Source organism: Populus euphratica, unplaced genomic scaffold (assembly GCF_000495115.2).
Source record: "Populus euphratica unplaced genomic scaffold, PopEup_1.0 scaffold6.1, whole genome shotgun sequence".
Classification (NCBI taxonomy): Eukaryota; Viridiplantae; Streptophyta; class Magnoliopsida; order Malpighiales; family Salicaceae; genus Populus; species Populus euphratica.
Window position 1 is genome coordinate 2233910 of NW_011499849.1, and position 22609 is coordinate 2256518.

Here is a 22609-nt window from a genome sequence, read left to right on the forward strand (position 1 = left end):
TGCAGATGTCCAATTCAACGACGGCCCTAGAATTCAGTCCAGGGCAAGTAACTATTCTGATGCTTTCTTGGACCTTATGGCCGACATGATGCGAAATGAATTAACAGGGCTCTCAGTTTTGAACATTTGATCATTCTCATCTCTCAACACAAATGTCGTTGAAACTTAGAGAAATCTCACCAGCTCCTAACTGGATGATCTCCATAGGCATTGGGGATCAGAAATACGCAACGGTATTGGGGTTCCTCCTACCATCATCGATGATGGGCAATTGTTCTTCTTCTGAGAAATGACGAGTCTTTTACATGGTCCGAGTCTGTCTAAATAACTGATAAAATCATTTACAACTAATCAAGAAAAATATTATACAAATAAAAGCTCAAACATGAAAGAAACAGCTCATATATGAAGCATCAATCTAGAAAACAATGTAGAAACCATAAGCAAAACTTCCATCAACCTAGTACAGTTCTTAGTCGTCCTCTTACCAACCCAACCTGCAAGTCTCTAATTCATTGCAAAATAAAAAATGTAAAGGACCCTTGCCACCGTCGAAGGAAAAACCACCTTTTTGGCACTGCTGTCCACTCAATGTATAGAAAGATTCCATAACCACACCACAAAACAAAAACAAACCATAGAAACAACAGCTCACACCTACTTGCAGCAGCTCGAACAACACACCCTTTGCCATCATTGCTAGTGATAGCACCATCTTGAGAGCAAACCCTCTTGAGAGCGAACCCTTTTGTTCCCACGACTATCAGACGACAATTTCTCAAATAATCATTAAGTCCCCTCCTTTTTTTAACTACAAGGATTGCCAGACCTTACTGCATACTGCTCTGCTAATACCGGAACTGCTGCAATATATCTTCCATGTTCACATAAAACAAAAAAATAACTAGCCTCCAGCTCCTACGACAACCTGCCCCCACACAGCCTGCACTACCAGAATCTCCACACTGTTTGCACAACCAGAGCTTCCACACAATAATTGACAAAAACCAGCCAAGCCACAACTCGAAGCCTCTTTACACAGCTCGCACAAATACCCTGTAACCTAGGGTTTCAGACGGTAATAAAAACAAACAGCTAATGCACAACTAGATATACAGAAAACAAAAGGCACGAGCCTACCAACAACCTACCTCCTAGACAGCTTGCACTAGCAGTACTTTTCACAGAGCAAAACACACAGACACTTAAGCCACATCTCCAGAGGCAAAAGCAAAAGGAAACACAATTCAGAAATACAGTAAGCAGATGCATGCATTCATACACAACACTCATCCCCTAGTAATGAAGATGTAACTCTTAGAAATCAGGAAACCTCAAATCACAACTGAAAAAAGCATACCTGACAGGTCGTACATATCCCCTAACAATAAAGAATCCAACTCCCTCAGAAATCAAGAAAAAACACAGTTGACGTACCTGACAGCCCCTAAATGATAAGGAATGCTGATTCTCTTTAATCGAAACAGCTATCTCAGCTGTCATCACCACAATCTAGTGCTTCTATCTTACCATGAATACGATAATGTCCTCGAATTTAGTTTTATTTAAGAGAGAACTTTTTAATTTTCTCTCGCGTATTAATCCACGGTTTTCTTAATGGAAAAAAATACGCAAAGAAAGCGGAGCAACCAAAGAACTATTTGTGCAGCAGGTAAGAAGAAAACCTAAGGCGAGTTTTAAAATTTTCTGACTGATTTATCCCCGGTTAAAAATCGCTAAATCGCTCGCCATCCTTGTAGAAGCACCAAGGGTTGACTTAGCCCAATTTAATGTACGAGGTTAATTTGATCAAATTCAGGGGCAATTTTTAGCCATTATCCTCATCCCTCTGGTCCATTTGAACAAGTCAATTGTTAAATACACTTCGCTATAAACATAGTCCCTCAACCTCAAGGATACAGTAGGATTCCTATACAATTTAATCAGATGGGTTGATAACTAAACTACGAGTGGAATGAGCACCAGGCGATAGTCGTGTGGCCATGGTGCCCTTGTCCAGATACCTCTGCATAGAATAATTTTTTGAATCGCCATCACAGAGAGCTCTGAATGGGAGCTGACAACTTGAGTTCATGTGCCGCTTGAAAAAATTCTGCCGCTTGTTTTAGAGAGCCCTCCATTTTTGAAATCAAACCAAGATTTAACCATGCTTCGTGATTTGTCGGGTCCAATCTCAACGCATGCATTAAAAAGCTTCTCGCAATGGGAAGTGACTGGGTACCCAGCTTCATCATTACTTCTGCAGTTGCAACAATACTTGGAACATAATCTGGTTCCACTGACAATGAAACCGAAAAGGAAACGAGGGCTTCTTTGTGCAGTGATTGAGATTCAAACAACATTCCTGCAAAATCATGAGAATTCATTTTTTTAAGCTACCATGCCTATAGACGTTCTTACTGTTGGCAGACGGATACAGAAAGTTGTCCTTTATCGGACTAAGTTACAGAGGCAGTAAACAACCTGTCGAGTGCCAACTTCTAGGAGAGTGAAACTCCATTAACTTGGCTTTGTCCACACAAATTTTAGCATCACTCCATGAGCCAATTTTTGTGTAAATGTCTGCCAAATCTTGCCATGCTGCTAGTTCCAAGTTTCTTTCTGCAAGTACCTGCAAGGAGGATATCATTCAGCACATTTTCCTCCGGATTGAATACTTAGTTACCTAAGATTCTGGCGTCTTTGGAACTAGTGAAGTTGATGTCAAAATGACATGAGATAAATCTTCCAAGTTTTGATTTGTGGTACAAACTATGTTCATCCAAAACTCGGTATACTATGCTAAATTTGAGACATTTATGTTTCTTAAATTCCTCCAAGTTAATCTTTAACGTGATTAATGACTCTTCATACAAGGGAGATGACAAGGCATATAAGAAGACACCTCAGACTTCAAGATATGTGCTTGCTCATGGTTCTTGGCTTGGACATCCCGTTGTGCTTGGATAAGAGATAGCAATACTCTATAAGTTTCTATTGCTTGCTTGGGCTGTTCCTGAGCAATTTGTAGGACAGCCTTCAATCTAAGAAGTTCAAATTGCTCTATCCTCTCAGCCGCGTCCAAAGCAAACTCCACAACTGTTTGAGCATCTCTGAACCGTTGCTCTGCAGAAACTACAAGGGCCAATAACTTCCAACCTTTCATTGTGTTTCCAGCCATCATTTCAGAACACACAATTGCATTGTCAAAAGCAGCACCCAGGTTCCTTTGCAGCATGTTTTCCAGCCCAAGGCTATACATCACTTCTGGATCCTCGTTCCTATTTAATGCTGCATTATTGAGAGAGTTCACAGACTCTTTGTGTAAGAGAAATCTTTCAGAATCAGACAAGGAAACTCTTGCCGCATTCCCATAGCAAATACCAAGGCACTTGTGTGCCTGACCAATGAAATGTTGATTCTGATGATCAGCCAAATCAAGCACCTTACGAGCAAAATTGATACCTTCTTGAGCATGCATCGGGTCTTGGGAACACAACTTCGCTCCCAACAAAAAGGAAGGGATATGAGGTTTGTTCTTTGATTCTGAACAACCAGAAACTTTCTTTAACAGGTTCAGGGCTGCTTCGTTCTGACCTGCAGCACTGTAACAAAGTGCAAGAAGATACCATCTCTCAGCTCGCGTATAGACACCTGGAAGGGCCTGCTCCACATGCTCAGCCAATAACTCAAACTGCCCCACAATTGAGAGTGCATAAGTCAGAAGATCCATGATTTCTTCATCCCACTTTATTTCCCCACCAGCCACCTTACTCATGAGTATTAACAACAAGAGGATTGCTTCCTCTATGCTACTCTGGGGGCCAGCTGGAAGGGGATGCCTTGCTTCAACAGCACTATAAAGTAACATAGAAGCTAATTCCTTTTGCACACTAGCCAAAATCTGTGGGTCCAAATTCCATGGCCTGAAAAGAGCCCTACGGTAAGAAGCGATAGCTTCGTCAAGCAAGCCTGCCTTTGTCCACAGAGCAGGTAGCAACTCTAATGCTTTGTGAAACATCTCCTCCAGTTTGCAGTCTTCACCAATGCCTTCAGGCATGCCATTAGGTAGAGCTGATTCAACTATGTTCAAAATAATTCTGCATTCCTTTGCGGCCTCTAATGCATGGAACAAGCATCAGAAATATTTGAGATTTTGAATTGGAAATACAAAAAAGATCCATCAATATCAAGCCAGTGAAGTCCTATGTGGGATCAAAACATGTTTTGTGCCAAAAACCAAGTTTTATAAAGAAAAAGCACCCCATAATTCAAATTGCATAACTAGACATCTTTGGTCAAAAGAAGATGGAATAGTAATGAGCGGGGACAGAATGCATTTTCGAGCAAACTAAATTCCATGAATATCGTTTGAATTTCGAATTCTACAAAAGCCCATCCAATTTCCCCATTCGAGATATAGCAGTAGCAAGCTAAAAAGATTAAGAATGAAAATAAAAATAAAAATTATACCACTGTGATGCCCAAGTTCCTCGAGTGATTTTGCTTTAAGCAAGATTGCTTCGACAAGTAGACTCACTGAATGCATAGACATCACACTTGGAGGCCCCATTTCACCTTTGGACCGTGGCTTTCTATAGTGAATTCTTTCAACAATAGCCTTGATCATTTTGGGGGTTAAAACCTTAATGTCAATACCCTGGAATACCTGAAGGGCTGCCTCAAGATTCCCTCTCTGATATTCAAGTCTACCTAACAATGCCCTAGCTTCCTGTATCACATTCAAAGATCAAAATATTCAAAGAACAATTTCGCATTACTGGTCGAGGTTAGTGTTAAAAGTTATAATACACACACCTCATAATTCAGTGAGAGAGCCTCTTTGAGAGTAGATTCAGCTTCATCCACCTGAATATCCTCAAGTTTAGACTCCCAGTCTCCGGTTGTCCTCGACGAAAGCCCACTCGCCGAGAAATCCCTCGTTGCCAGAGACTCCGGTGACTGCTGTGGTTCATCAAATTTGAATTGCTCTCCTGAGCAAGCACACAACATCTTGACCAGAATCCAACAGCGAAATTCGGAATTCTTTTGGTGAAGTAGAATAAAAAATGTCAGTCCTCAGCCAATTCTTCGCATGTAATGATAGCAATTCATAAAATATTAGCCTTTATTTCGAAAACGAAACACACTATTGAGTATTGAGGCTATCACAATGCTATTTATGGCAGGTAACAGTGCGCCTCTCTCAAAAAACAACGCATAGCCACAGGAAACGACGATGACCCATTTAATAACGGTGTCCCTAAAAACAAAGCATCACAACAGAAACCCAAGAGGAAAAGGAAAGGAAAAGGAAGGGACAAAGAGGAAGTATTGAAAGAGACCAGCAAGAACGAGACAAGTGCATATAAAAAAAATAAAAAAAGGGAATAAATAACAACAAAATACACAGGCGGGATAAGAAAGGGGCGAGACATACAAGAGGGCGGAGATTTGAACTTACCAATCAACAGAATTAATCCAGCGACGTTTGTTTACTTGCAGCATTCATTTTCAAGCCCGTGAAAGCCACACCTGCATTGCTATTTTCTCTAGTAAAAGGAAGCGTTTATTTTTGGAGATAACGGAAGAAGAAATAACATGGGGAGTTGGATTTAGAGATCTGATAGTGACGATAATGAGAAGGCAAGGACTAGCTATTTGTTTTGTTGTCTTCTTTATTATTATTATGCAAAGGTTGAAGTAGCTGACAGCCTGACACAGGGATTTGCCAGTGTAAGAAGGGGCCATTAGATCGATTAAGTAAAATACTGAATTCACTGTAGAGCGTGCACAGTCAAATATGTCTATAGCCACATAGAAATTATCCTTTTACTTTTTATTCTTTAATTTTTAAAGTTTTATTTGAAGGGTAGGGTATTCTTTACCAATGGCTGATTTATCATTTTTTATTTATTTGGGACAGCACCATTTTTTATTTTTTTCATAGCAATGCAATTATCGAATTGTTCTTAAGAAGTAAAAAATCAGAACTTTTAATTCAGAGCCATATAACAATTTTAATTTCATTGAATGATTCTTAAAAAGTAAAAAATCAAAACTTTTAATTAAAAACCATATAATAATTTTAATATTATCATAAACAGTTGAATTACATAGATATTCTCCCATTATAAATTGGCAGCAAACGACCGAATGTCATGCTCCATGATTGGCGGGTTAATGAATGCATGTTTGTACTATTCTTTTCTTTCTCTTGCGTTTTTTTTATTGTTTTATTTGGAAGCAATGGTGGATGATCATTTGACACCCAAACCACTTGTGAAGATTTCCGTTCATTGATATGAGTTCTGCCCGTTGGTTTCACCATCTGGTAATTGATTGATTTTCTTACAGTGTCTCTCTTCGAAGCATGGATTCGAATTCATCTAAGGGGGTTTACATAGATTAAGCTACCGCGTTGAAGATTCTCAGCTGCATTTTGTATTACACTGTGAAACAGGGGAAAATGGCGGAAATCTTGATGTTCATAGTGATTAGTTTTCAAATACTTGATAAATGCAGTCGTCGCTGACAGAAGAGAAAACACCATATTGTAGTTCTTTTCATTCTGAGCAGAGCTCATAACTGCATGTGATCAGCACATACATTCATTGGAGAAACATGGTTCATAAAGGTAACTTCGTGCACTGTTGTTCTTTGTCAGGCTTTAAGCATCGTCGTAAAAATGGCCCTAAAAGTCACCTGCCAATGTTTGAAAAATTAGGGAAATCTTATCTAAAATTATCTTGAATATCGGATCAAATTGAATTTAGTTTTTAAATTTTAAATTTTTATTTAAACAATATAAACTGTTTTGAAACAATCTGAAAACATGAAGAAGAAAAAAAATCTATTCAAAATGCAAAAAGTTTCGAACTCATTCCTGGAATATAGAATAGAAAACAAGAAAGGCCATGTTTTCCGAGGAAGAAGATATGCTTCGAGAATGTGGAGGGAAATCAAAGACAGAGAAGTAGGTAAAACCTGCCCTAATTCATTCAAGAACCAGGTTAATTCCCTCAGGATCTCACATCAACCCTCTTCGTGTACTTTTCAAACCCAAATAACAATTTTTTTACTAACCAATTAACTTCCAAAAGCCAGGTTGATTTGATAGAGGGGAGATACTTATTATCAGATGGATCAACTTCTGTCTTTGATATTCAATTTGCCTCGGATTTTAAAGGAGGGGGACGAGAAGGGGCTCTCGTTGCTATGCATAACCCTTTAATTTCTGTCGCCCATAAATTTGCCATATCTTCTTCTGTGTGGTATCCAAGGGCCTGTTAATTACTGGTTCTTTTGATTATTATATTGAAGTTTGGGATATAAATTCCACCCAGTTATGCCATGCTAATGCCAGCTTGATTGTTCTTTGTTATGATTATAGGTTTGCGATTATTATATTTAATGTCGTTGCTGTTATAAATGCTTATGAATCTCAAGATGCCTCGAAAGGTTTATAGAATTGCAATCTCTTGTCACGATAGAAACAAGGGTTTTTTATGGCAACTTCTCTATTTTTTATATTTTATTAAAATTTTATAAACTAGAAATGTTCTCAAAATAAATTAGAAATTTTTATTTATGTTAGTTTTAAATCTAAATTTCATTATAGAAAATAATTTCTAATTAAAACTTACCTACTTAATAAAATCCATTTAACATTAGGATTTCTAAATGATAAAATATTAATTAAATTAAAAGTTATAAACTAAAAAATAAATAATTAAAATATAAAATTGACAAAGATAATAATTAAAATAGCAACTTCAAGCTTCATTTCATATACTTTTGGGTTTGTTTGCGATTTTTTTTCTAGCTTGACATTGTCCATATGGTATAAAAATATAGATGTCACACCCTCCATATAAGTTCCCTCTTACTACAAAAAATTCAACCTTAAATCACCCCTAAACTCCAAATAGAAAGGTTGGTTATCATATAAATAATAAATATCTAGCACATTAAAAATTATAAAAATACTTATATTATTAGATGTATCGATAATATCTTTTTTAGAAAGATGTGAGGTTTATACCTTTTTTTGTTATAGTTTATTATACAACCCATCAAAAGTTATTTTTTATGAAGGAATACTATTATCTTCTTATCTCCTTTATTGAACACTTAAGCACAACAATATACATCAATAATTTCCTTATATTTGTATTTTCATCTAGTTCTTCTTCACATACTCTATAATAGCTTGTGCATTCATAGCTATAATCTTAGTAACTATATTAAATCCAATATCCTTCTAAACTAATACAAGGTTGAGCACCTACTTAGAACATTTTAGATAAATAATATTAAATGATGATTTACTCATGGAAATATGTTTATTAGTGCTATATGCAAATTCTAAATGGAAAGGCATAATCCCACCATTTTAGCTTGACACCTTAAATATTCTTTATTAAATTTTCAAGTGATCGATTTAAAGATTTTTTTTGTCAATATGTTTATGAATATATTGTGTTAAATAACTATAATAAAAAAACATATAATTTCTATAAGGTAAACCAAAATTGATTAAGAAACTTATTGTCCTATTAGAAATGATTGTCTTTTATACCTCACATAATTGAAACACCTCTCAAAAAAAGAGTAGAGCGATAACAAATGAATTATTTATCTTTTTATAAGGAATAAATACATTATATGTGAAAACTTATCAATTACAATAAATATAAAACCCATTTTTCTCTGTGAATGGATTAATCCAAGTAAAATATATATTAACAAGTCCTTCATATTTTTAGGAACACATAAAGGCATATATAAACTTGTATCCTATGCTTGTTCCATGGTAATTTTAATAATATAATTTTTTTTGCATAAATTGACCAATATGCTATGTTAAATGAGGCCAAAAATACATGTTAAGAATATCATCAATGGTTTTTTGTTGCTCCAAATAGCTAGTTAAACGTTCTCCGTGCAAGTCTTAAATCCACTTTTTATTGCAATGAAAACCAAAGAATACAAAATTGATTATCATTACTCATAAATACATCATGAATATGAAAATTATTAACAATTATATTCTAACACTTCTTTTATATCTCACTAGAATCCTCATCATGCTTATACAACTTTTTTAAATAGTTAAATCAATTAATCTCTCATATAAATTTATTTTAAATAGTTAAATCAATTAATCTCTCTTATAAAATAACCAATAAGGATGATTTCTTACTCAAAGCACCAATAACTCTATTCTGAACTCTAATCTTATACACATTTCTAATCGGGAATTATTATAGATAAATGATCTATTTTGCATGCGTATTATTATTTATTCTTCTTTAATTATATAAAAATTACAGTGTCTTATTATCATAATACAACGTAAACTCTTTACCATTTAGATAAAGTTATACATCTTAGGAGTTCAAAAAATAACATATAACTCTTTATTGTATATTATATATAGACAACTTTAATCTAGTATCACTCAACTTCTCACTAAAAAATGCAATGAGTCTCTTTTTTTAAGAGAAAAATCCATTAATTTTGACATTAAAAGCATCATATTATACCTTAAATAATTTATCAAAATTTAGAAGTGTAGAATTGAAGCAATGCTTTTTTAAAAAAAAATAAAGCAAAGCTCATTTGTGCTTATTTTTCCCCATAAATTCCTATTTCTTCATGCATTTCGTAATCAATTACACAATATTACTGAAATTTCATATGATTCTTTTATCAAAAGTAGTTAACCAATAAAAACTATGGATGTCACTAATTGTTAAAAATACTGATCAATCTCTAATGCTTGAAACTTCTATCCTCATCAATATTTATACCATATTTACTAACAATAAAGTTTCCCACATGATAAATTTCAAATCTATTATAAATTAAAATATCATAAAAAATAAAAAATATTTTAATTATAAAAAATTAAAACTTAATTCATCATCCTCGTGAAAATGCACGGCATAAATAGATGCTGCTACTTTCTCATAAGAGTTTTGACACGGACATCCATGATGACGTCCAGCTGAAGATCGAGATAATTGGAGCGATTGACATCTGCTGCTACATCTATTTGTAAATTGTACCGGATAACTGACCCATTAGTATTTTGCATTTATAGAGCAGATGTATACGTCCTATTTTTAACCCTAATCTATCATTTTTTCCTAGTGACTCTCTCGCTCTCTCTCTGTTTTTTTTTTTTTAGTTAATACATTCTTCGGTGGCCTTATTTACTGAATTCTGAGTGGAAAAGTGGAAAACAATGAACTGAGATGGCAAAGCAGATACAAGACCTTTGTTTGATCACTCATAATTGATTCATTTACTCACTGTTTTTTCTTTCTTTTTTCATGTACTCACTGAGATGGCAAGAAGATAATTGTTAGTCTTTTGCTCTGTCTTGGTGACTTCTTGAAACACAGGAAAAGAAAGGTTTCACGGGGAAAGGGAAAGGAAAAGGTTGCTGCTAAATGGAATGAGCTTGCACACTGGTCTTTCTTTTTGCAAACATGATTGAATATAACATGTTGATGCATCCGGGCATCCAACTCAAATAGAAATCAGAACATACAGATAGAAGTATAATCTACCATCTAGGTTTCTCATAAGTTGTAAACTATCTGGTATTTTAAAAAAAATGAGTGAGCATTCTACTCCAAAAATAAAATAAAATAAAATAAAATGAAGATATGTTAACAATAACCAGATCAACCAGGCTTTCATTCTTTCTGAAGGGGTCTACAATAACACTTTCTGGCACTTGATAGTGCCTGGAAAATCCAGAAAAGTGCGGTCTAAATATTGTATCTTCTCGGCATCTGTCAGCTTTGAGAACCCAAAACCATTTATCCAGGTGTCTAGCACACTAGGAACAGCAGGCAGCCTTAACCTCTCCACTCCCAAATTCATGAGTTGCTTTTCGAGCTCATCCATCAATATCTTACACATTCCAAGCCTACGGAACAGAAACCTGGTACCAACAAGAGGAATCTCTGCCACCTTATCTCCGAAAACCCTCACATTAGCCACAGCTATTAGCTCATCGTTTCTCTCAAGAAGCACTGTGTAGAATCCCCTAAAGTTCAAGCGATTTAGGTTACATTCTCTGCTAAAAATAACATCTTCGGCAATGTCTCTTCCTGTGTAAGTTTCAGTCGCTGGTTCGAAGCATTCATGAATCACCTCAACAGCAAGATCAAGTTTGCTGTGCTTTCCAGTCGGGGCCTCAACATCACAGCTATCAGACTCCATAAACTTCCACAATGTCCAAGTGAGATTATCTGGACCTACTATAACTGATTTTCCCAAAAGCGTTTGAAGGCCTGTAAATATATCTTCACACTTGTTGCTGCAAAACCAACTATCCTTGGGATCTTTCCTTTTCAACTTAACTACTCCTTTGTTTCTTAAGCATCCAATGTGATATTTACGCTCACATTGATCGCAACTGAGAAGACGAGAATCTTTAGGTTCCTGAACATCGTACTTCAATTTGTTTTCACCACAGATACCACAACAGCAAGGTGGGCAGAACCATTCCCCTTCTGGAATATCCTCCAAACCAACGCAATTTTTGTGGAATGTAGATGGGCAATAATCGCATACAATTAAATCGCCTCCATCGTGACAAACAGAACAAATGTAGTCAGTCTCACCTTGATGTTGATTTTGTCTCCCTTTCCACTTAGCCTCTCTCGTGACCCTTTGCATCTTAATCCGGGGTTTCTTCTTTCTTTGGCAATCTGACAAGCTCCTGCCATCTTCCAATATTATATTGGCAGCTGGTCTGTGATTGGTGCTTCCAGCATGAGATTCAAAGCCAGTGAGAGTAAAAATCTTCTGGCAACAGTTGCATTCAATCCCTTCACGAGTTATCCTCCCTCTTGTCAATTCACCGGGGCCCTTGCTTCCACGATAACTCACTTCTTCCCCCAGCGACACCAAATTGTTGTCAATCATCCAAGATAAGGCACAACGAGGTTTGCACTTTGAGGACCTTGGAGTCACTTCCTGCATTGCTGTTCTGCTTGATTGTCGTTTCTGACCATCCCTTGGTTTCTCTAGAGTTTCAATTACCTTTCCTCTCCTTTGCTTTAGAGGGCTGGCATTTTGTTCTTGATTACTTTTCTGATAATCCCTAAGCTTCTTTAGAGTTTCAATTATCTTTTCTCTCCTTGGCCTCGGAAGACTGGCATTTTGACCCTGCTGGTGCCTCAGCTCAGAATCACCTAATAACCCAACATCATCATTTCTTAACTGAGAATCAGCTCTAGATGGAAACTGCGAGAACTCATCCATTCTCTTACTCTTTCCAGGATAGTCTATGCCAGAGGACTTCTTAACATCGTTGATCAAGTCTTGGGAAATTAGAGAAGAGTTCTCAATTGTGGGATCCCTCATATCCAGACAAAGCAGACGGAGAGAAAAGTAAGTCTTGCTGCCATCTGGTGAGGTATACCGAAATTTGTATGCGCTGCCATATTTCTTGCACTCAATTATCCAGCCAACATATGCAAGGTGCTTCCTAACATCTATCAAAAGAGGTTCCGGAGGTCGTTGATTGCCATGTGAAGCATATCTTGTGATGGCACCAGGACAGAACTCAGCTGCAGGTAACAGGTCAGGACCAGCAGGAACCCACCTAAAGCCTTTCTGCGCTGACTTTCTCCCTCTCTTTCCGAGCCTTTTCCCATTAGCACCCAATAATCCTTCACCATTAGAATCACCGATCGACATATAGTCCCCATTAGCCGGATTCTTACTAGTAATAACAACCTGAGAACCATCTTTGAAAACCCCATCAGAATCCACAACGTCCATTCTCTTACAATCAGTCACCATATCAACCCTATTGCATGAGTCCTTATCAGAGTTTGCCAAAACCACATCATCGGAATCAACTGCATTCATTACCATCCCACCACCCTCATGATAAATCAATGGTTTTTCCCTAGGAATTGAATCAACAATCATACGAGTCCCGAAAAGAACCGATTGATCTTTCTCACACCCGTCGAATAACCCAATTAATGGCCATGTTCCCTTAAGCTTCCAAACCCCAGTAAACACATCCCATTCTTGACCAATCCTTAAAGACTCAATCTTTATCTTTCTTTCTCCCCCAGATTCTAGCAAAAGAACAATCCTCTCATTAGACCCATCTTCATGATCAAAGATCACACCTTCCAACCAAGATCCCTTATCATAAACATCCACACACAGCCCATAAGACAAATCAAAGACCCCAAAACTGACCATTGGTGGCAATGGCCTTAACCGGGAAGAAGAAGCAGTATTAGTGGGTGTCAAGGTAACAACTTCCACTAGTTTTTCAGCACCATCTTCCAGTTGAAGCAAATTTTCGTATTGGACGTGATAAGATTGCTTGCTTGAATCAATAACTGTGGCTTTCATCCATGAACCATGAAAACCACTTTCTTGAGTTCTAATCTCAACCTCTTGGTTTACCCTAAACTGCATTGTGACTCTAAATTCCTTAAACACCGCCATGGTTTGTGGGTGAGAGAATTTACATAGCGGGGTGCAAAGAACGGAGAGAATGTTTAAAGCCCCTTTGCTTTCCTGATTTATCACTGATTCTTGTTGATTTAGTTTTCGACTTGAAGCCGTTTCCAGGTCGCATAGAGAACTTTTTTTCCGTGTTCCTGATGGAAACTAATGCAGCTTCCCATTTGGTGCTTAAGACAAGAAATGGTTCGCTTTCCCGCATCCTTACGAGGCCCACTCTTTTAAATCATGACACTTTGGGCTCTTCTTATTGGACTTCATATGCCCTTTTCATATTCGACCTGACCTGAATACTGACTTTTAGCCCGTGTATTAACTCAATCTCAAAATAAAATTTTTCATTTTTTCATGCTAGTTTGTTCAAAAACATTAAATATTTATTAAAAAAACAAATTCTTAATAATTGCACATATAATGAAATCTACTTATAAATTTATATTGGAAGTCAGGGTTGAGTCCAGGCTTGGATATCACTCCAAGATAAGCAATTCTTCTTTTGTTAGTGATTAATGCACATCCAACATTCTTGGGAATTATCTACTTCCATAAAAAAGAAAAAAATATTCTTGGGAATTATCTACTTCCATAAAATAAAAAACAATCATCCAAAGGGTGCTCGGTTAAGGAATAATATTAAAAAAAAAACAGAAATTTACATTCAAATTAAGTCAACCATCCTTATCAATATATATTATACACACAACTCTGGGATTTTACAAACTAAATGTTAAGATAAATGTTATATTAAGATGGGTCCTGACATTTAGTTTGTATATTCACATTAATTTACCTTATTAATCTTAAAATGGGTCCTGACATCAGTTGCCAATAATTTCTAAAGTTTTACAGCATAGTCATGGTTTCAGGACAGCACTTGCTTTCAAATACAATGTTTTGTCTACAGGTTTCCAGTATTCAGATTTCTTGCTAACCAAAAATGATTGAATATCACAGGAAACAATAGCCCTAAACTGAATTGGTTTGATGGGGCTAAAATTTTATCTTAATATATTTTTAAGTGAAAACATTTTAAATTGTAATCGCTTATTACAATTATAAACAAGCCTAAGCTGAATTGGTTTGAAGTGGCTATTTGTTTAGGTTGGTGTGAAGGAGAGAAGCTGTTGCAATGATCACCCAAGATCCACACCATCAATTCACAAGCTTTCTCATCAATTCAACCCATTTATCTCTTCATGTAAAAGCCACAAAAAGCAAGTCTCCACTCTTCTCTTAGTTCCTAACCTGTGCTTCCAAGGGAAAATGGGTAGCCATTTTGAGTGGCTAAAGAAGGCCCAGTTAAGGAGTGTCATGGTTTTGGACTCATTGTTGAATGAGCTCAACTAAATAGCTGAGATATTGGTTGGAGAAGGATTGAGAAGCGTGGTGACGGGATCGTGTGGGTATTGACAGTTTTCGACGGTTAGGGGCTGGATTCTGGTGGTGGTCTATTGATGGTGTATTGCTGTTGATCAGGGCTGCTTGAATGGTGGTGGCTATTGTGGCGTGGTTTGATGGAGCTGTTTGTGTTAAGATAGTGGTGGCTAGTATTTTTAATTCTATAAAATCAAAATTAAACTCAAATATTTTTTTAGCTAAAAAAACAGTTTGGGTTGTGAGAAAATTGATTAGTTTTATAGATGATTTTAGACTAGGAAAAACCATGTTTTAAATAATTTTTTCAACAATAAAGACTTGGAAAACTAACCTTCAACAGGATCCTTCTCCAGTCATCCAAGCCGAACCTAACATAATTTTTTAAGGAAATGTAGTATTAATTGTGTTGTATATGCCTTTCCAGTATGGAGATAACTGGCCTGAAAACGTTGAGATTCCATTTCGAGTAGTAGGCTTATATTTCGGCAAGAAAAACTCCTTCCACCTCGAAATCTCGATGCCACCACGCCCATAGTTTTAAAATCCAGCCCGGCCTGGCTGGTTGACCCGGGACCCGGCAGACCCGGGGCTGGAACCGGGCCAGGTTGATGAAAAAATAAGGTAAGCTATGACCCAGAGTGACCCAGCCGACCCGGCAGGTTGACCCGGAAACCCGGACAACCCGGCAAAACCCGGTCAAAACTCGGTGGTAACCCGTTGACTTTTATTTATTTTTTTATTAAAACGACGTCGTTTTGAATTTTTTTAAAAATAGAAATTGACCCGGCCGACCCGTTTGACCCGGTCAAAACCCGGTGACCCGGTCCAAACCCAGAACCCAGGTCTTGGACCGGGTCAACCACCATGCCGGGTTTAAAAACTATGACCACGCCATTAAATCACTTGAATAGAAGTGCCCACCTCGAAATCTCGATGCCACCACGCCTTTAAATCACTTGAATAGAAGTGCCTTGTTCTTACCAACCAGAGAGCCCAATCCCTTGGCTTCGAAAGAGGATTCTTTGCAAATTTTCCTCATCAAACACCCTGTTACACAAAAACTGCTGCCGTCAGGAGACCTATGTTTAAAAAAAATAAAAATGACAGCACCTTTCGCTGTCTTTCAAGAGAAAGAAAGTAGTGAGATTGTCAAATCTATTTTGATAGATATTTTATTTTTCAATTAAAATAAAATATTTTAATATGTCTTTTCATTATATATATATATATATATATATAATTCAATAAATATAATTAAAATTTAAAATAAATTAATTATAAATTATGCAATATAAATACAATGTCAAACAAATATAATTTTAAAATTTAAAATATTCTTAATAAACTATAAATTTTATTTGTCACCCCTTAAAATTCTCTAGTTTACTCATTTAATATCACAAGTAGGTCATATTTTTTTTAAATATAATAAGAAATAATTTAATGTTTTTAATATTATAATCATATTGTAAAATATATTTTTATTATGATATTAATAGAGAATTATTTTTTGATCTCTTAACATTTTATAAAAAAAAAATATATGTAATTATGTTTTATTCAACTAAAAAAATGAAAGGAATGTAATAAATATTAATATCAATGAAGGTTTGTTAGGAGAAGGGAGTTCAATGAAGATGAACCATGCTAAAAAAATAGATTAGGGTCAATAAATCTATTATTGTTGTTGTTTTGTTTGATTTTTTATTTTTAAATTAATTAAACATTATTTTGTAGTTAAAAATTAAGTTATTAATATTTATATTGTATTTTTATGATCTTGTTTTAGTTAAAATAAGTCGAAGTTTGGGTTTGATTAAATGGTTTTTTAGGTCTAAAATGAAACATGTAAAATAAAATCAGAATATTTTTACTAAAATTTATTCAAAAAATCTAGAACAGATTGAAATTTAAAATAAAATAAAAATTATTTTGTTTTGTTTTATTTTTTAAATTAATAGAAAATATTTAAATTATTTTAAATAAAACAGACAGCTTTATGATAAATATTAGATAGAAGGTCTGACAGGATAAATCCTACCACCCAAAGACAACAGCTTTCCTTTCAAAGAATGAAGACGAACTCTGAGTTCTCGGATTAGGCCCACGGGGCAAACCCAAATAGATGACGGTCAGGACCCTACTCGAAGAATCAGCCAGCCATTTGCTAAATGTGGAATCCACAACGACTCCAATAAATGAATGGAGCCATAACAACCATCTAGGTGGTGGCCAAGTGGTAAGGACTTGAAATCAAGGGGTTTGCTCCCTCTGTGGTCTCAGGTTCGAGTCCTTGGTTGCTCATATGATAGCCACTGGAGGCTTACATGGTCGTTAACTTCAGGGCCTGTGGGATTCAAATAGATGACGGTCAGGACCCTACTCGGAGAATCAGCCAGCCATTTGCTAAATTTGGAATCCACAACGACTCCAGTAAACGAGAATGGAGCCATAACTTGAATAAGGGCAACACATGTCATTTGTGCAGTGAGTTTTTTAAATATGTTAGAATGAGTAGTAAAAGCTACAAAATCTTTTTTAAATTTTCCAAGAACCAATAAAATGTGGTTTCATATTCTTTTATATCAAAGAATTTGGACTCGCCCTTTAAGCGCATATTAAACAAATGGTAAATAAACCTAAAAAAAGATGCATATCCAATTTAAATTAAACAAATGGTAAATAAACCTAAAAAAAAGTTTTTATGGTTTAAGATTTAACTATTGTTGATTTAGTTTAAATCCTCAAGAGGTAACACAATTAAAGAGGTTTAAGTCGAAAAGCATTTGTGTGAAGGAATGTTGAGATCATAGACGGGTTACATTATTAAGAGTTAAAAGATCAAAGTGAAAAAATAATAATTTTAAAGGACCAATTTGTCAAAGGAATGAAAATGTTTCTAGTACAGTTATAAAGTTATAAAATGAACAATGCATAGAAATGCAGACATAAGTCACTGGCCATGTTATGTGTGTGGACTGCGGAGGAAGCGATCCTCGAGAACAAAAAAAAAAAAAAACTTGCATGAAAGTTTTGGCTTCTACATTTTTATCCTTAGTTTTACAAATTCGAGATCCATGGAAATCAGGACACGGGTGCTCGAGTCAGCTATAGATTCATTGATCTGCTTGTACAGATTTAATGGTACGACAAATATATACAAGTTTTTCTTTTCTGGAGGGATGCACAGCGCATGGCCATACATTGTGGACATAGCAAACCATGTTGACTTGCATGTGGCTAAGTGGCTAGTTGCCCTTTTAGGAGACTTACAAAAACAATACCGTGAAGACGAGGAAAAGTGTCGGGGAGTGTTCTCTTTAATAGCAGGGTTTTCTTTCTTGGATAAAAAAGTATTTATATAGTAATTATTATCTTTAAAATATTTTTTATTAAAAAATATTTAAAAAAAATATTTGCAATATTTTCAAATTAAAACAATCTAAAAATATAAAAAAACTAATTTAACAAAATCATAAGACATCATTTGAACCTCCTTCTTAAATGGAGCTTTATAATGGGATTAATTATTGTACTTATTAGTGAATTTTGTCACGATTTTTTTTTATAATTATTATTTTCATCTCGGTTTGATTCTTGAAATCATTAAAAGTGAACTACTTGGTTCTTTTTATCAATTACCATCAATAATTGTTGATGGAAACATCATATTATTTAAAAAAATAAGGGGAGATCTGAGATAGGAAATGGTTGATTTAAAAAAAAAAAAAAAACTTTAGAACTGAACGATTTAACATTGCCAGTGATGATCTTCTTCTTCTGTTTTTTTCCCCAATTGTATTCTACTGAGTACCGAGGACAAATTAGTATAAAACAAAAAAAGCCTCCTTGCTGCTAAAAGCCCAAAACCAAACACCGACTTGTTGGTTCAACCAATCACTTGTTTGACCGGTGCTTACAATTGATCTGTAACTTTTAAAGTCAATCTCTCTTTCTTGTCACCACTCTCTCGTTCCTGCGTGCCAAAGAAATTTATTGAACACGCCACCCACATCTAGAATACAGCTTACAAAAACACTCTGTGCCTTTACGTACGTGTGTTTAGCCCCCGTTTCAGTTCGAAAAGACAAAAGCAAATTGGGATTAGCTTAGCATCCGGCAAAGATCTCCAACCCATGACGCCAAAGAGTCTACAGTCTCCATCAAGATTACCCGAAATGGACCCGGCAATCTGGAGCCGTCTACCGGAGGAGTTACTGGAGCATGTTCTATCTTGCCTACCTTTAAAAACTTTCTTGAATTTGAGATCAACTTGCAAGCATTTCAAGTCTCTTATGTTTTCTCCCTCTTTCATGTCCAAACACACGACTCGTGGCTCTCCTTTCTCTTCTTTTCTCTTGCTTTCTCACCCTCAGTTTTACCAGCAGTTCCCTTTATATGATTCTATCATTGGCTCCTGGCGCCACTTAGCTTTATCACTGTCTTTTTTGCCACCCGTTACCGGTTCTAATGGCTCCCCATCTTGTTCTCTTCTTTCATCATCTAACGGGCTCTTTTGTTTCTCTCTTCCCAGTTCAAATTCTTTTCTTGTGTGCAACTTCTTGGCTAAATCTTCTAGGATTGTTGAATTCCCTAGTTACCCTTTCTCTTTTGAGTCACTTGCCTTCGTGTCAATGCCATTTGGGTACAAGATTTTTGTGCTATGCTCTAAGTTCTCTTCCAATTCTGTTTTTGTTTATGATTCCAAAGTTCATTCTTGGCAAAAGTTTGATCTCTTTGAGCCAATTTTAGGCGATAATTATCGTCAAGAAGGTGTGTTCTTTAATGGGTCGTTGTATTTTACCACCTCCGAGCCATTTTCTATAGTGCGCTTCGATTTGGAGAGTGGTAGGTGGGAGCGATTAGACAATGAATTGCCAGGGGACCTGACATTTGTTAGGTTGGTGAGTGATGGTGAAAATAAGCTGTATTTGATTGGTGGGGTTGGGAGAAATGGGATTTCAAGGAGCATGAAATTGTGGGAATTGGGTGATGGAAGGAATTGTATTGAAGTTGAAAGTTTGCCTGAAATGATGTGTAAGAAGTTTTTTTCAGTTTGTTACCACAACTATGAGCGTGTTTACTGCTTTTGGCATCAGGGGATGATCTGTATCTGCTGCTATACTTGGCCAGAGATATTGTATTGCAAGGTGTCACGGAGGACTTGGCATTGGCTCCCAAAATGTCCTTCGTTGCCTGAGAAGTGGAGCTGTGGCTTCAGGTGGTTTTCTTTTGTTCCAGAGTTGTATGCTACAGTTTAAGGCATTTGTAGTGTTTCTTGGTCTATGTGTGAGGGTGTTTATTTATTTTATTTTTCCTGGAATGGTACGTTCTTTTGTAACTTATCAGATTCTGCTTGTTTGTACATAAAGTTCGTGGCATTGAAATTTGCTCTGTTAGGATTTGATTCTGTTTCTATTCAGGAATCTGAGTTTTGTGTTGCCGTAAAATGGATGGCTGTTATGGATACATATATTGTAGAAAAATAGGCAATATCAGCAGCGTCCAGTGAATATAATGTTGGAGCAGAAAAGCTCACGATATGACATAACTAGCAGTTGATAGTTTCCCGCTGGCCTTGCCGTGTGCACTAAGAAAACACCAGTACTTCAAAATAGGTGACTTGCTGCGACCTTAACCTACCCTCTCAGCTATCTAAGAGAAACGATGTCGAGAGTGTCGTTGTTTGCAAGGTAGCTCGCTTGTTTCCTTCTTTCGTATTCCGTCTTAGTAGGAACTCCCCTTCTCCATTAATCTTATGTTCGCAAGGGTCAACGAGTTTGTGTAAGTGAAAAGAAAAAAAAGAGCCTCAACATGGAAGGCAACTAGCAAACATACTGAACAAACTAACCATAGAGCCACCGTTGCTACTTGTCCATAATCACAAAGGCTGCCTACAAAGATAAAGAAAGAAAACATCAAATTAGAAACAGTTCGTAAGAACAACAAAATGGGTGGAGGAAGAGAAAGATGGAGAAGAAGGGGAGGTGAGAGATGTACATAATTATAGGGGTTAAACTCTAATACGTGTCAGCCAACCATTGATTGTCAAGTATTACAGTAACCAAATTGCAATTTTCATATCCAAGGACGAAAAAAAAATCTGCTAGAAGAGATGGAAGTTCAAATATGGGCAGCAGATGAACAACGCCAAAAATACAGAGACGAGTGGAGGAGCAATGCCACAGCCGACTTTAACTACTGTCTAGTGTAACCGTGCAATGTTAGTACCTCGCTAAGCAAAGCTTCTGTCCACTGATTATACTAACTTTTATCCCACACAGGTTAATTTTAACGAATTCGGTGGTTAAAATATGTGTGTGTGTGTGTGTGTGTGTGTGATTTCATGGCATAAATTCCACCTTGAAATGTTATGTTGAGTTGAGTTGTCCAATCTATATGCATATCCAGGTAGAGAAATCCTTTTTATTGAAGAATAACCATGTGGAAAAAGACTGACTTCTAAGGAATAACTATATTTGTTACCCGCGGGTAAAGCAATTCTTTTTTTATGTAAAAAAAAATGCAAGGATAACAAAAATCTAAGTCCCGAATCATTAGTTTAAGTGATAATCTAAATAATGTGAAAAAAAAAAAAGAACAAGGAACAAACTTGAGCTATTATCAAACACCTAATTTTAATCTAATATAAGGAAAATTGCAAAATATAACAAACCAAAACCAAAAAAAAAAATAAGCTTTAAAAAAAATTAAAAATATAAGCAAATTCGGGTGAATCTTCTAAACATAATCTAATTTTTAAAACTTGCAACTCGCTAAATTCTAGGCCCGGTTTCAATAAAAAAGTTTAACTTTCTAATTTAATTTTGAATGATAAAATCATTTGAAAAATATAAGTAAAAGAAACTTGTAAAAAAAATTAACAATAAAAAATAATCAAGATAAGATTTGAGAGAACAAAAACCAATGGGGATGAAATTTGAAAAAAAAAATTAATGATTCCATATAAAATAAATAAAAATTAAAAAATAAGAACAAAATTTGAAAGATTAAAAAATTACTAGGGATGAAATTAAAAAAAAAAAAAAAAAAAAAAAAAAAAAAAAAAAAAAAAAAAAAAAAAACCCAAGCAAATCTTGGAGAACTTTCTAAATCTGATATAATTTCTAAAATCTGCAACTTGTGAAATTCTAACCTTGGATTTAGTCAAGAAAAATAACTCTAAATAAATTTAATTTTAAAAGATGAAATTGTGAAAAAAAACTATTAATAAAAAACTTACATAATAAAAAAAAAGTAACAAAAATAAAGAAGAAAAAATTTGATAGAAAAAATATCAATAAGCATGAAATTTGTAAAAACAAAATTAAGAAAATGATCCCAAAGAAATATCAATAAGCATGAAATTTGTAAAAAACAAATTAAGAAAATGATCCCAAATAAAATAAATAGCAATTAAAATAACAAGGACCAAATTTGAAAGATAAAAAAAAATATAAAAGAGAAAAAATGAAAAAAATGTGTAATTTAATTTGATAGATTGTTTATAAATTAAAAAATGATAGAAGTGAGATTAAAAAAATATTTATAATTTGATAGATTATTTATAAATTAAAAAATAATAGAGATGAAATTAAAAAAATATTTGTAATTTGATAGATCATCTACATGTTAAAAAATAACAAGGGGTGAAATAAAAAAAACTATAATTTGATAGATTATTTATAGATTTAAAAAATAAAGGGATGAAATA

General features: G+C 35.3%; 3 protein-coding genes across 5 annotated transcripts; 1 reads left to right on the forward strand and 2 right to left on the reverse strand.

The window, feature by feature from the left end:
• Window positions 1–1804: 1804 nt before the first annotated feature.
• LOC105120557 (tetratricopeptide repeat protein 7B-like) lies at window positions 1805–5759 on the reverse strand. 3 transcript variants are annotated; one of them, XM_011018813.1, is made up of 6 exons: window positions 5441–5759; window positions 4819–5046; window positions 4474–4732; window positions 2906–4119; window positions 2485–2632; window positions 1805–2365 (listed from the first exon to the last, which is right to left on the reverse strand). In XM_011018813.1, exons 2-6 carry the CDS (start codon window positions 5011–5013, stop codon window positions 2055–2057), a joined length of 2127 nt encoding a protein of 708 aa, XP_011017115.1. In that variant the 5' UTR covers window positions 5014–5046; window positions 5441–5759; the 3' UTR covers window positions 1805–2054. The 3 variants fall into 3 exon arrangements, with proteins under 3 accessions (XP_011017115.1, XP_011017114.1, XP_011017113.1); XM_011018812.1 differs by having other exon boundaries at window positions 5465–5758; XM_011018811.1 differs by having other exon boundaries at window positions 4819–5049; window positions 5465–5758.
• A 4763-nt stretch (window positions 5760–10522) lies between these two features.
• On the reverse strand, window positions 10523–13695 carry LOC105120558 (uncharacterized). Its single transcript, XM_011018814.1, has one exon. The coding sequence runs from the start codon at window positions 13498–13500 to the stop codon at window positions 10729–10731; it is 2772 nt and encodes a 923-aa protein (XP_011017116.1). The 5' UTR covers window positions 13501–13695; the 3' UTR covers window positions 10523–10728.
• Window positions 13696–18883: 5188 nt separating this feature from the next.
• Window positions 18884–20336, forward strand: LOC105120559 (F-box/kelch-repeat protein At5g43190-like). Its single transcript, XM_011018815.1, has one exon. It carries the CDS (start codon window positions 19032–19034, stop codon window positions 20154–20156), a length of 1125 nt encoding a protein of 374 aa, XP_011017117.1. The 5' UTR covers window positions 18884–19031; the 3' UTR covers window positions 20157–20336.
• Window positions 20337–22609: the final 2273 nt, after the last annotated feature.